Genomic DNA, 15,342 nt, shown 5'->3' on the forward strand with positions numbered 1-15,342 from the left:
CAAGTTTCATTATAGCTTTAAGAAATTAAAAACGTATTAGGTGATCACAATATATGCTCAGAAATTTTTCAAAGGCCAGTTCCAGATACTTCTCTATCTTCTCTGTAAGACTTTCATCTCAGCCTTCTCCATGACTGGAACCTCCTCCCACCAAGAGCCCAAAGAAGAAATCTACATATGCCCATTACAACCCAAAATCCAAGTACATGCTTGTCAGAGGCCCCACACCCAATAGTAACAGTTTTCTAGTTTTGGTTGCTGGTCTTAAGTATCATCCAACGTGTGGGTATGAGGTGGGAGTAACTGTGTACATGACCGAAGAGTCTGTGGCAGTATCTAGAGGAATATGATAGAGTCTTGACAGAGAGAGGTCATGTGTTTATGAAAGAAAAATAGTTGTCTGTAAAAAAATCTTAAAGATTAAAATTTAGATTCCAGTTATAGCCATGGTTTCCTATTTTAATTGAAATAGATTTGGCTCCTGCACAAAAACACAATGAATGTCGCCTTCTAAAAAACTATTCTGTTTAATAGTGCACTTCATTTATGCTACAGGATGAGCAGGATTGGGAAAATATAATGAAAGATCATCCCCTCAGCTGGGAAAACTCAGGAGCTCCATCCTAACCCAGCAAGAAGCCCAACAGCCAGGTCAGGTCAGACTCCCTTCCCTGGGCTTTGCTTTTCTTTGCATTCATACTTGGCGGCTGAAGTCAGAGGTGAGGTCATGAGGGGTCAGGGGCTGGGGCCAGATGTCATTGGTGATAGAGGGCAGGGCAAGCTGGCTGAGTGAGCTCCTTAAAAAGCATTCTATTCTTAGTAACTAGGGGTTTGAATTAGATCACTTTTCAACACAGGAGTGGGGAGGGATGCGGAGAAGGGGAGGATAGGAAATAGGCCAATGCTAAATCTTTCTGATCCTCTCCCTGTTAGACTGATTATCAGATGGATTTCCCAATCAGACCTATAACAATAGGGAAGGACAAGTTCTTCAACAAAACTGCTTTGCTGCTCTTGGAGATGGGCTTGCTGCCACCGTCAAAGTACAGTTATCACAGAAAACCTCGTAGGGTCCCCCCGCCAGTAAAATAACAAATCCCTCAGCACCACATTTCCATAATTAATGAAGTCATGAACAACGACAACAACCACAAACAGCACATTCCTTATCAAAACTTAAAGCTGGATTAGGAACAGCGGCTTTGAAATACAGCCCCCGTGTCCCCTTCTTAGCAAGTAGCAGGACTCAGAACATTCTTTGCACTGCCTTCTGTGCCGGCTATACTGATCCCAACTACAGGAATCCTTGGAATTTTATTCCTACTGTGCTTCCACTCCCCCACCTTGGAAAGAAAGGCTCCTCTGGTGTGAGAGAAATGGTCTAGTGCAAACTCCCTTCCAAAACGGAAGGTGACTGGGCCCAGAGCTTCCCTCTTATTCCCAGCACTCAACCTGCCACTTGCCTCCTGGTTTCACTGCTGGGGAAACTGACAGGTAGCTCATCACCAGGATGTGCCAGGATCCTTTCCCCAACTTGGCCCATTCTCTAAAGTGAAAAGTGTGAGTCGGAAGGGACACATTCTAAGATGTTCATACTTCTATAGAGTAAGGCAGGAGCTCTTCAGACTTGGAGGAAGTGAGGAAAACAGGTGTGTGGCTCTCTCTCAGGTGGACTCTCTGATATTTAATTCAGCAGTGACTCTGAGAGAACTTTTGCTCATTCCCATTACATTCAAAGGCTTTTCTCCAGTGTGAATTCTCTGATGGCGAACAAGAGCTGAGCTATACCTAAAGGCTTTCCCACACTCACTACATTCATAGGGATTCTCCCCCGTGTGGATTCTTTGATGCTGAATAAGGCCTGAGCTATAGGTAAACTTTCCTCCACATTCCATACATTCATAGGGCTTCTCTCCAGTGTGGATTCTCTGGTGCTGGTAGAGGTGTGAGCTCTGGCTAAAGGCTTTCCCACACTCATTACATTCATAGGGCTTCTCTCCAGTGTGGATTCTCTGGTGATGGATAAGAGTGGAGCTTCTGCTGAAGGCCTTCCCACATTCATTACAAGCATATGGTTTCTCTCCAGTGTGGATTCTCTGATGATGAGTAAGGGTAGAGCTCCAGCTAAAGGTTTTCCCACATTCATTACATTCATAGGGCTTCTCCCCGGTGTGGATCCTCCGATGTAGAATGAGGGCAGAGCTACAACTGAAAGTCTTCCCACAATCGTTACATTCGTAAGGTTTCTCTCCAGTGTGGATTCTCTGATGCTGAATAAGATGTGAGCTCTGGCTGAAGGCCTTCCCACATTCACTACATTCATAGGGTTTTTCCCCAGTGTGGATTCTCTGATGTTGAATAAGGTCTGAAGTTCGATTAAAGCTCTTGCTACATTCATCACACTTATGGGGTCTGTCTCCCACAGGAAGTCTCTGATGTGAAATAAGGTTAGAACTCACAGTCAAGCTATTCCCAAAATCACTGTATTTCTCACTTCTCTCTCCCCCGGGGGTTAGCTTTTCCTCATCGGTCATCTGACCAAAATCTTGTATCTTCCTATCCAATCTTTCTCCAGAGGAATTCCCCAGTTGCCTCTTGAGACTGACATCTTGTTCATAGGCTTCTTCAAACTTAAGACCCTGAGAAATATCCTTTTGGAATCTTCCCAACAGCACCCCACGTGATCCTGTATCTTCAGAAATGTCTTGATCATGCTCAGTCCTGGTCTCACCATCTGGCACAATACAAAATACAAACATCACTTGGAAGAAGGAATCAAAACCAGAGGACAGGATAATTACGAGAAGGATGTTCATGGAGCTAAAAGCACATCAGGCTGGAGATAGCTGAGGCAAGCTGAGAGAACTGTGTTGCAGAAATAATGAAAGAGAAGAGCAAGAAGCAAAATCAAAATGAAAAGAGCTGGCAGAGATAGAGAAAGAGAAGGCTGAAGATGGGAAGAGAGGAAGACAGACCGGGTGGAGGTGTAGAACCAAAATCAGAAGAGAAAGGACATGTGTTTAATGAAGTGACAAAGTCCTCACAGAGATCAGAGACTGGAAATACAAGTGGAGAGATTGTGGCTTCTAGAAGATAGAGGAGAACAAATGTAAGCAAGCAAGCAAGCAAGCAAGCAAGCAGATGGGTGACATTAAACAGCCACAGAGCAAGAAGTGACAAGGAGGAGGCTACAGTGACAACAACAGCCGCATGTGAAAAGAACACTCACATCCGTAGGCCACACACGCCAAACCCATGGTAACAAGCAAAAGACAGAGTTCAGTCCACCTCTGGGCCCCAGGCCTTGAAGGCTGGGCCAAGACGTGTGGATACTTAAACCGTCTTCTTGTCCGACTTCCCTATTTTCACTGGTCTGTGGTTTTCGAAGGTAGCTTTGGGCAGAGAGGATGAGTGAAGGGGTCTAGACAGCTGGCATTTTTAGTCTATTGATTATTTTAAAAAGTAAAGACAGGGCAATGAGTGTTAGGGACAGAAACAGCTGTTTCTCCCTCCTCTGAAGAGGTACCTCTCAGGACCTCTCTGTTCTGTTTCCTTCAAACTCAGGACCCTTGGCTTTTCTTCTGATTATAGCCCAAAGATTGTGTCAACGTTCAGAAATGGAAATCCTGCCCATGGGCAAAGACATGGGACAAGGTTTATCCTGCTCATACCAAGTGGTCCCAGAGGTCAACTCTAGACCCAGGATTTGCAGGGGCCAGAAAAGGAAATGTCTGGGGAGGATTCAACAGAAGTGAGGGAGACCCCTTAGCACTACAACGAAAATGTCCTGACAATGAGTGACAGACAAGAGATTAACAGTCCATAGACTAAAGGTTAAAGAAACCAGTTGCTCCCTAAAACAAGCTACAATTTCTACTGGAGCCACAGTTGCACTAGGTCCTGAACAAAGCAACAGGTCTCCAAACTGGTACAACAGAAAAAGGGAGGAGGAGTTCCAGAATGTGCACTCGGGCACAGAGCAGTACCGCACGCATTTAGGGATCCTGGTATGTTCATCTTTTGGAAAAAGCTCTGAATTATACATTTAAGAATCACATAGGAAAAAAAAAGCACCAGATTTGGAGCTGAAAGACCAGGGCTCAAGTCCTGCTATATGACCATACGCAAAGCACTGAACACCTCTGACTTCTCTGTCCTCAGGTAGAACACAAGAATACCAGCGACCTCCATTACTGTGTTGCTGCAAGGTTTCCATGACAGAATATACATGAAAGCTCTTTATGAGCTGCCAATTACTATATAAGCAGGAGTTACTGTCATTGTTGTTAGAATTTTCTGAGACTACCCTCATCTTTAGGTGATCATTTTGTGACTCAAGTGTCACTAGCAAACAAGAAAACAAAGGAATGCCAAAGGAGTTTTATTGAGAAAGTGTAACTCCTTACCCAGCGAGAACACATTCCCATAATTCTCCAGCATCACATCCCTATAGAGGTCCCTCTGAGCAGGCTCCAAACGCTTCCACTCCTTCCGGATGAAGTACACAGCTACATCCTCAAACGTCACCAACTCCTGAAACAATACAGTCTTGCATGCAATTTCAGGGATAAGACTGGCAGCACCAAAAACAAAACAAAACCAAAGAAAAAACAAAAAAAACCCCACACCAACAACCTGGGTTTGAGGATGCATATCTAAGAGGTTGGGAAAGGAGTTTATGGCTGAGAAAGAGAGGGGCCTGTTATTCAGCAGGAAAGGACAATGTTCCTAACAGAGGGAATCATGGTTTGGGGCAATAAATGATGTCATGGCACAAATGTTTACATGAAATGGGAAGGAAAGAAGGAAGAAGGGAACCACAGCTCACCTGGGACTTGGCCTTTAGGAGCGCAGCTGCCAACATCTCATCCCCCAGGCTGTCCTTGTCAGAAAAGGCAGGAACTTTCGAGGAAGGAAGAGCTGAAGGACAACAAAAGGGTCTGTGAGTGAAGCCATCTGCTCTCTGGCCTCCCAATCCACAGAAAACTCATGGTGTCCTAGACCCAACAATCTAGACCCACTGCCTCTTGAGATGAGATGTTCAAAGCTCTGTTGATTCTACTCTCCACCTGCCCAGGTCCCTTCCTTTCTGTCCAGTCATTGCACTCTCTGGGAAACTGGTCCAGTCCTCCCATTAGTGATCAGTACCTTCTCGTTCTTCCTCTCAAGCTTGGCCAGCAATGCAGACATTCCTGCTCACACCCCTTCCATCCCTCTCCACATCTCTGAATGCAAACTCCAGCACGAAGGTCTCTTGGGTCAGAGGAAACCAGCAGCCTCACCCAACCCCAAACGAACAATATAATGCTCATTCTCCTTTCTTCTCATCCCCAAACCAAATCTACACACTACAAATGTTTCCTGTAGTGTAATTCTTCTGTAATTCTTAAGTTAATATATCTGTCCCTTAGAGACTCTAAACCCCTAGGGACAAAAGATTGTGTGCAATCACTGGACAAAGAGATCATTGAGTGTCTTTTTTTCTGATAAGCATGCCCTTTAGGACCGCCATTGGCGCCTAAGTCAGTGGCACAGGTGATGACAGCAAAATACAAATATGATAGTGGCTTCTACTCATTTTATCCTTTTGCCTGTGACCTACAGAGTGCTTGCCCAAGAGCCTAAGTGCATGCCCCTAAAGAACAAACTAGGACTACGAAGGCGGCTGCTACCAAGTGCCTGTAATTCTGTGATCATCACAGTTTTCTTAATCCTGCATGTGGTCCCACTAGCCCTTCACAAACGCCTCAGCTATAAAGCCTACCAAGCTGTACATTCACTATTGGCTTCAGGCAGCTTTCCCACTTAGGCTGTGAGCTACTGAATGGAAAGGACGGTGTCTCAGCCACATCTGGCTTCTAGTAGTTAGCCCAGTTCCTGGTAAGCAAGAGATCCAGCATGACTGCTGAATGCCTGAGTAAAAGAAGAAATGAATCCCTATTTCTTACCACTCTCAAGCAGGGCCTGAGGTTCCTGAGATACTGCAATCAGCCTGAGTTTCCATGGGTAGGGCTAGAAGCTCTGGGTCTCTGGTCTACTATCTGCAGACTCAGCACGAAGCAGGTTTTGAATGAAAATGAGGAAGCACTGCAGAAGCAAAGTTCAAGGTTCAATGGTTTAAAAAAAATACCTCAAGGGAGCCTCCCAGGAGCTAGCTTTTCAGTTAGTACCTAAGATGAACAAAAGGAAATGTAGCAACCAGGATCAGTCTTCCAGATCCTGGTAAATACATCCACTTGCTCCCTGTGATGAGATTCCATGAGCACCACAGAAAGGGCCCCTGTTCCTAGACAATATCCCACCTGTGGCTCCCACAACATACTGATTGATATAACAACAAAAAATATGGAACGCTGGTGCCAAATAATGATACTAACAATGAATACCAAGCAACGATTCAAAGAAAAAAAAACAGAATAAAATGAAAAAAGTATATGCCCATAGATTTGCAAAATGTGTATGTATTGTATCAACTGTATCCATTATCAGCTTGGAATAGTAGATAAAGCTATTTACAGATTTTTATTTTTATTTATCTAGTTATTTTTAAGTAGGCTCCAATGTGGCATGAACTCACGACCTGAGTTGAGATCAGGAGTCAGACACTTCACCAACTGAGCCACCCAGGTGCCCCTGTTTGGACTTTTTTTTTAAAAAAAACCTCATAAACAGGGGAGCCTGGGTGGCTCAGTCAGTTAAGCATCTGCCTTCCACCAGAGGTCATGATCCCGAGTCCCAGGACCAAGCTCCACACTGGGCTCTCTGCTCAGTGAGGAGTCTTCTCCCTCTCCCTCTCTCCCAACTCGTGCAAGCTCTCGCTCTCTCTCAAAAAAAAAAAAAAAATCTATAAAAAATCTTAAAAACCTCACTCGTAAACACTAGAACTAGTAAAAAAAAAAAAAAAATACTTTCATTAGATTTCTAGCGGTCATATTAAATTTAGGTGTTATTCTTTGAAGAAAAGAGAAAACAGCACCCAAACAGCAGAGAGCAAAGGAACTTCCTATGAGTTCTTGGTCTCTCATTAAAAAACTCTGAGGAAATAACACCTGATACCCAGAACTAGAGCAAATAGCTCAGATCTACTAATTAAATAAGATAAATCCTTCCTCCCCTTTCTAAGCTGTCTGCTTCTAGTCTCAGGCAATGGCAGGATGTTCCTGAGGGATGGGGGCCCCTTCTGTGGTCCTCGTACAATGTAAAATTGCAGGGAGGTGTATGCACTCACCAGATCTAGAGGCCTGGCCCCTATGACCGAGAAGGTAGCAGCCAGCCTTCTACCTTCCTTTTCTCCTAATACATTTCCTTGGATCAGAATATAAGACCCTGAAACAGAGACCAACACTTCTTTTTTTAAAAGATAAGATTATGGGGGCACTTGGGTGGCTCTGGTTGAGTATCTGCCTTTGGCTCAGGGTGTAATCCGGGGTCTGGGGATCGAGTCCCACAACAGGCTCCCAGCAGGGAGCCTGCTTCTCTCTCTGCCTGTATCTCTGCCTCTCTCTTCTGTCTCTCATGAATAAACAAATAAATCTTTAAAAAAATATGTAAGATTACCTATTACTTCATTTTTATCCATACTGACAATCCCACTTCCCAGATGCTATGATAATCAAAAGAGGTCTGTTCTCTGCAGCTCTAGTGAATAAAATATATAATATATAAAATAAAATATAATGTCAGTTTCTAGACGGAGGTTTGGATCTCAAGAAGTTTTTACTTCATACTTGAATGCTGTGACAAGAATCAACAGACCAAGAACAGGCATGGCACCCACCAGAGCTTTCCTACCTTTAGGCAAGAGCAAAGACAAAAAACCCTGGATTTTGTCTACCTCCCTCTTCATTTATGTGCTCATATAACAAACAACTGTTGAGTGTCTCTACATTGCAAGGCGCTGCTGGAAAGAATCCGAAAGATATTTGCTTCATCATTATAGACTGCTGCATTCACATAAAGCATAAAAAGGGGAGGGGCCCTGAGAGTTGCTCAGAGTTCACAGAACTCTAGTGTTTGGGCAACAAGGCAGTACAGAATGCCTACCACCAATGCCTTTACACAGAGAAAGGCACTGAATAAGCCATGAGTCAGGTCCCATGGCAATCAAGGTTGCCACCAGCGCCCTCCTTGCTGGGTCCCTTCCACTTTGTCTCAGAGCCAGCCATCTTTTGTTCTTATCAACCAATTGCACAATTTCCAGGACTGTTTATAAGCAGACACCTCCAACAAATCAGCCCTTAGTCCAAACACCCTTTAGAAAGGAAAATCAGAGGCTCTGACTCCAGTGAAAAGAAGCACGCCTCCCTCCTCACAGCTCGGTTAACCCAAGCTAGAACTCAAAGGCATATTGTTGAGAACAAGTCCCCAGTGTCTGGATCAGCACACAATGTTTCTCAGAGAAAGAAAAATCTCCATTATGCCCCCACAACTTCTGGTCCAGGCAGGGCTCTTCCCTGTTCTGCTGCCAACACCTCTCCCTGAAGCTGCTCCCAGGGACTGACAATGATGACCTGGCAGTGAGAACGAGTCACGGAAAGATTTACCTGCTGGAATCTCTCCTTCCTTTTTTTGGAGTTAGGTCCCAGAAGACCAGAGAAGCAATTATTAGGAATTTTGAAGCCTCTGTTCAAGTTCCTGGGAATTCTAAGTTAAGCTAATGCCAGTGCTGTATGATGAAGGAAGTAAAAAAAAAAAAAAAAAAAGAATTAAAAATATTCACGTAAACTTCATCTACTCAGACAGATAAAAGGAAAAAAAAGAGAACATATAATAATCAGCACAATTGGTCTATATATACAATGAAATATTACTCAGCCATTAGAAACGACGAATACCCACCATCTGCTTCAACGTGGATGGAACTGGAGGGTATTATGCTGAGTGAAGTAAGTCAATCGGAGAAGGACAAACAGTGTATGGTTTCACTCATACGGGGAATATATAAAATAGTGAAAGGGATTATAGAGGAAAGGAGAGAAAACGAGTAGGAAAAATCAGAGAGGTTGACAGAACATGAGAGACTCCTAACTCTGGGAAACGAATAAGGGGTAGTGGAAAGGGAGGTGGGCGAGGGGATAAGATGACTGGGTGAGGGGCACTGAGGGGGGCACTTGACCGTATGAGCACTGGGTGTTATGCTATATGTTGGCAAACTGAACTCCAATAAAAATACACACACACACACATAAATAATCAGCACAGTTAAGACACAATTGGTTATCTGTGTTGCACCCCTGGAGACCTGAAAGGCAACTGAACCTCCTCCAGGTCAACTGCCCACCCAGTCTAAGAAATGCCTTCTCGGGTTTCCAATATTCTGATGGTTAACTAGCAAGAGACCCTCAACTTCAGCAGGGAGTCTGGTCCGTTGCTGCAGAGCTTCACCATCAGAGAGGTATTCGGTTGCTGAGGGAAAACCTATCCCCTTGGACCTTCACCTTACAGAGGCCTAGCGCCCTGCCCTACCGACCTTCAAGTACACAATCTTCTCCTTCCACACAGCTGTTCGCCGAACATTTGTAAACCAAACGATGTCCACTCTCCACAGACTCTGCTTGAGGATAAATACTTTTAGCTCCTCTCATTATTCCACAGATTTCGGGTTCATCATCCTGCTTATCCTCTCCTGGAGTTTACAAATGCCATTCAGAGCGTAAACATCCACCTGCAATCAATTCCACTTCAAAAGCGGATCAAATCAGGGATCTAACACAAGTGAAGGCGGGAGCCTGACACAGCTGTGCCACTCTCCGAGCGACTTGATTTACTGAGCGCCCGCGGGATGATTCCCGGATCCAAGTTTGCACGCCGCCACCCCCCGCCCCCGCCTGCCGCCGGGTCCCATTCCGGACCTAGTTCTAACTGCGAACACTTCGTAGAACTCCTCCTCCTCAGAGCCTCAGACTCGGCTAAAAGAGACTTCTGTCGCTGGCGCGAATTACTGTGTTAACACCAAATAAAAGCAGTGTTTGGGAGAATTACCAAGTTCAGGGCGCTGTCACCAGCTGTCCTAAAGAGAGGGACCCGTTTAAAGCCATACTGGAACTTTAGTGCTCGAGCTGGGCTAAGGCACAAGACCAGCACCGGAGCCCCTTGCCTCCCTTCCTGGCGGGGCCTCCCTTTGAAAGAGGGAGGTCCCCGGGGAAGCGGAGTCGGGGACCGGCTGCGGGGGAGGGAGCGGCTCCTCCCAGAGGCACCCTGCTCCGGGCGGGCCTGGGGACCCCGCGGGCCGCAGCGGCGCGGACACCACCCCTTTCCCCGACGGCCACAGCCTCCGTCTCACCGCGAGCCCCGGGGGCGGCCGGACTCACCCTGGGGGCAGGGACGGGAGATTTGAGGGGCCGGACACGGACCAGGCCCCGTTGGACCCTGTCACGGACCCACACACCGGGACAGAACAAAGAACGGAAGTTCTCTCTATTTCGCTTCCGGGTCGGTGCGTTTCACTACCCACCCCATCTCCGTAGCCCCCACGCCCACTTGTTCTCTCTAGGAACACTGGAGGTGTTCGCCTCTCGGTGATTCGCTGACTCCGGGCCTAGGCGGCGCGGCAACCCCGCCAGCCCTGGCGCTCCCGCCCGCCGCCGCGCCCCCTGTTGGCCCGACGGAGCGAAGCGCCGCGTCCCTCGGCTTCAGGGCCACGCACCCGCGCCGCAGACCCCGAGCCGACAGCGGGCGCGGCGGGGGGCCTCGGGCGAGTCTTCGAGGGCGAAGGGGAGCGCACCTTGCCCGAGCGACCCGGGTCTCCAGCCGACCTGCAGCAAAAAGAAAGACTTTTGACAGGTTCATCAATAGAAAAAAATTCACCTTTATTTGAAATTTCCAAATGAATCAAGTTTAAAAACTTGAGCTTCAAAAACCAAGTTTTGTCTGTTTCATGCAAAAATGCTCCCTTCAAATTACTAAAATCCGAAGGAAACAGTCCAGCCCATCGGAGTTCCCGCAAGTACAAAACTTGTACAAGCGATGTAAGCGATGCATCCGAATAAACCGGGTGAAGCCCGCCTCCCCCGCCAGGAGCCAAGAGTGTGAAATGCTTGAGGGGAGGAGGGGGAGGGCTTCGTCGTGGCTCGCTCACTTGTATGGCCTCACAGGAGGAGCCCTGTAGTGTGGAATCCGATCCTTCCAGATCACACAGAGCAGGAAACCTTCCTGAGTGACGAGGGCATTCCCGGCCCCCCTTCCAGTCCTGCCTCCATCGGATTCCAGCTTCCACTGCATCCAGGACGGGTGGCGCCCACAGCCAGCTCTGTCCATGCAATAGGCCTCACTCTCTGGTGACGGCAGTTTAAGGACAGTAATTTAAATAACCAATTCCAGTAAAATATGAAAAGTGCTAGGAAAAGGAGACTTTTCACAAGTGTGGCAGGCTCTGGACGGGAAGGGGATGTTACAGGCAGAACAAAGGCCCGGAGGCAGGACAGAACCAATGCACAACTAACTAAATACAACTTGAGGGTGGCCTGAGCTGGGTGGGTGCCTGACCGGTGTCCAGTCCTTCCAGACCATAGTAAGAATTTGAGCAAACACTTGGCCCAGCCAAGCCACTCAGTAAAGTCAATACCCACCTGCACCACCACCAAAACAAAACACAAAACCCTCAGACTTTTTTTTTTTTTTTTAATCTCCTCCATTCCTTTTTGCTCCAGGACAAGAAAAACAGATGAGGAAGGAGGCAGTGGCAAGGAGAGCAGGACAGGATGGAAATGATCTCCTCAAAACGGGATAGTTTGTTCTGTAAAAGGTCTCCTTAGGACGATCCAAAGGGAACAGCTCTTAAGACTTCCAGCACCTTCAGTGCAATCAACTCTATTACTCTGGGACACAGAAGTCAACTTGTGGCTCAGAGTTGGTGTTTGGCCCAGAACCTAGCCAGCTGGGTAATTCCCAGCAAGTTCTCAAAAGCCATGCTCTTAATGGTTATTCTTGGGAGTCTGTGGTCTCCGTAGTATCATGAGTCACCAAGGGGATGCTCAAGGCAGTCCAAGGTGGGAAAGAAAGTATCTAAACTTTTGTAAAGCTTTTATTTAAAAGGAAACAAATTGAGTATGAAGTAACCCTTATCAAAAGTCAGTAAAAGGGAGGACACTGGTGGCCTCACTGGGGTCTCATATCAGACTATAGTAGTCTTCAGGCAAGATACGAGCGGTGGACCTGGCAAGTAGGGATGAGGGGTGGAGAACACAAATACTCTCAGGGTCTGTGTAGATGGCTAGTTTTGAGAGAATCAATTACCAGAGCCTTAGATTTTCTATCTGCACATCTTTAAAACTGCTCCCTTGTCAAGGGTGCCCTCCTTCATGGCTGTCTTCCCTCCTGATGGAAGACAGGCTACTTACCCCCAAATCTCATAGCAATGTATTGCCCTGGGGTGCCAAAACTTTTGGGGTACCAAACAAAAGAACTCCTTTGAAATATTGCTGACAGTAAGGATTAGGTGAACAAATCCTTTGTGATTCAAGTGGTTTCCTATTACTTACCTCCAGTAAAAGGAGAGGAGGACAAAACTATCTGTTGGTAGATCATAGTGTGACTTTGCTATATAAAATCAACATAGTGGGCGCTTGGGTGGCTCAGGGGCTGATAATCTGCCTTTGGCTCAGGTCATGATCCCGGAGTCCTGGGATGGAGTCCCACATTGGGCTCCCCACAGGAAGCCTGCTTCTCCCTCTGCCTATGTCTCTGCCTCTCTGTGTCTCTCGTGAATAAAGTCTTAAAAATAAAATCAACATGACTATAACTATTCCTTTTCTCACACATCTTCTCATTATGTGAGCAGGATTTCTCAACATTTCTCAACATTTACGTGTTCAGATTTTCTGCTGATAGAATTATGCATGCAGCTCCCACCTGAGGTGATAAGTCTTATGGCATCTACACTTTTTTTCTCCTGCTAATTCTCTGATTTGACAGGATCCTAAGAAATTTAACTTTAGTGATTTTGGGACCTTGAGATATTCCATTATTTCATAGAAGTAAAACCATAAAGCTCTTAAGGAGACTTAAATTTGTATTTGGATATTTTATGCAGCTTTGTCCAACTCAAGGTCAAAACTTAAGTCTTTTTAGTGCTATTTCCTTTGACTCAGAAAATACTTCACCGATGTATTTAAATTATTAATTTCATTCAATATTGTAAAGTAGTCCATAATACCATGTTTGAATAACAAGATGCAATAAAATCACTTCTCATTCTGAAAGAGCTTCCAATGACCATTCTTTTAGAATATACCAATTTTTTTTTTTTTTTTTTTTTAGATTTTATTTGACAGCACAAGCAGGTGGAGCAGCAGGCATAGGTAGAGGGAGAAGTAGGCTCCCTACTGAGCAAGGAGCCTGATGTGGATGTGGGCCTCAATCCCAGGACCCTGGGACCATGACCTGAGCCAAAGGCAGATGCTTAACCAACTGAGCCACCTGGGTGCCCCTATACCAACTGTTTTTTTTTTGTTGTTTTTTTTTTTGTACCAACTTTTCTATCTTTGTTAATCATTGTAGACTCTGGCTCTTTTTTTTTTTTTTAGACTCTGGGCTCTTTAGACGAAATATATGACAATCAACCTCAGCCAATATTCTTTGTCACAACTCTGGCCAATGTGAGCTCATTTCAGATTGGTCCCTGTGTCATTTCAAAATAACCTCATTAAATCTGAAAGCCTTTTAGCACAGCAAAATTGCCAGGCTCACCTTATATCTTTTCTGAATATAAAATTGGCTATTTTTCTAAGAAACACTGGTGCCACATAGCAAGGGAAAAAGAAAAATATGCATATTAGGTTTCATATTATTTCTGGGCACTTGCTCTTAGGACAGAAATAAAAAAAGGTAGTTGTTAAAATTTTGATTGTAAGGAAATAATATTGATATGCCAATACAGTTTTACTTAAATTCTCAATTCTACAAGTATACTTCTGTATCCTCTATTGGTAAGTCTTCATAAAAAAATTTTTTTTTCAAAGTAAGCTCTACCCACAATGTGGGGCTCAGACTCATGACCCTGAGATCAAGAGTCACATGGTCTACTGACTGACCCATCCAGGAGCCTCCATTTCAAACTAAGTAATTATAATGGCTTATTTTCCCTGACATTTAGAGTAAATAGTTCTCAAAGCAACAACCGATTGAGCCACCCAGGTGTTCCTGAAATGAGATATTTTCTATTAGCTTAATATAAGCTTAAAGTTTGTCTTTTTTTTTTTTTTTAAGATTTTATTCATTTATTCATGAGACCCAGAGAGAGAGAGAGGCAGAGACACAGGCAGAGGGAGAAGCAGGCTCCATGCAAGGAGCCCGACATGGGACTCAATCCTGAGACTCCAGGATCACACCCTGGGCAAAAGGCAGGCAGGTGCTAAACCACTGAGCCACCCAGGGATCCCCTTTAGGTCTTTAATGTTATATATTTTAAGGTGTATTAAAATTTATATGGTAAATTTTGTTGTGTATTCTACAATTTAAAAAGTTGAGAAAAGGATGCCTCAGTGGCTCAGTGGTTAAGATCTGCCTTTGGCTCAGGTCCTGATCCTGGAGTCCTGAGGTCTTGGGATCGAGTTCCACGTCAGGCTTCCCTGCCAGAAGCCTGCTTCTCCCTCTGCCTGTCTCTGCCTCTTTGTGTCTCATGAATAAATAAAATCTTTTAAAAAAAATAAATTTGAGGGCAGCCCAGGTGGCTCAGTGGTTTAGCACCGCCTTCCGCCCAGGGCGTGATCCTGGAGACCTGGGATTGAGTCCCGTATCGGGCTCCCTCCCTCACTGCTTCTCCCTCTGCCTGTGCCTGTCTCTCTCTGTGTCTCTCATGATTAAATAGAATCTCTAAAATAAATAAATAAATTAATTAATTAGAATTTCAGATAGACACATCTCCAGACCAAGCCTCAAAGCCTCAAAGCTCCCTGGGAACAATTTCTTCCCAGTCTACCAGGGGTTCTCAACCACTCTCCTGGAGCCAAGCAGGCACTGCCTCCCAACCACAGGTGGGCATTGGGATTGGAGCAGAGCTCAAGTACACCAGTTTCTCCCATTTCTTGTTGTTCTCTGAAGGTCCCCAGATTTGCACTAGTTGCCTACAGAAGCCACCTGCTCCACAAGGCACCCATTATTGGTTTTTTTCCGTGCCCTCCCTTCATGATCCCTCATACTTGGCTTGAGTCCTCTCCTTAAACTATCTGCCCTCAAGCCCTTGTCCCAGGAGTGCTTTAGGGGAAATCCAAGCTGTTAACCATCGGTACTGGAAGTGGCCCTAGAAACTGAGCCCTCAGGATGGGACTCTCACTGGTCAGATGGCTATTAAGAGCCTGGTAATGAGTGCAGTAGTGACAGCTCCTGGCATGCTCTACCATGGCA

General features: G+C 45.5%; 1 protein-coding gene across 1 annotated transcript; it reads right to left on the reverse strand.

Annotated features, from left to right (window-relative positions):
* ZNF3 (zinc finger protein 3) lies at nucleotides 1-10,302 on the reverse strand. The gene is given in 8 exon segments (XM_049110793.1): nucleotides 1-2,734; nucleotides 4,407-4,533; nucleotides 4,829-4,920; nucleotides 5,949-5,985; nucleotides 5,987-6,087; nucleotides 7,229-7,326; nucleotides 8,544-8,665; nucleotides 9,982-10,302. Coding segments are annotated over 5 exon segments (1,344 nt in total). The 5' UTR covers nucleotides 6,005-6,087; nucleotides 7,229-7,326; nucleotides 8,544-8,665; nucleotides 9,982-10,302; the 3' UTR covers nucleotides 1-1,664.
* Between the last annotated feature and the right edge of the window lie 5,040 nt (nucleotides 10,303-15,342).

Source organism: Canis lupus, chromosome 6, assembly GCF_003254725.2.
Source record: "Canis lupus dingo isolate Sandy chromosome 6, ASM325472v2, whole genome shotgun sequence".
Taxonomy (NCBI): Eukaryota; Metazoa; Chordata; class Mammalia; order Carnivora; family Canidae; genus Canis; species Canis lupus.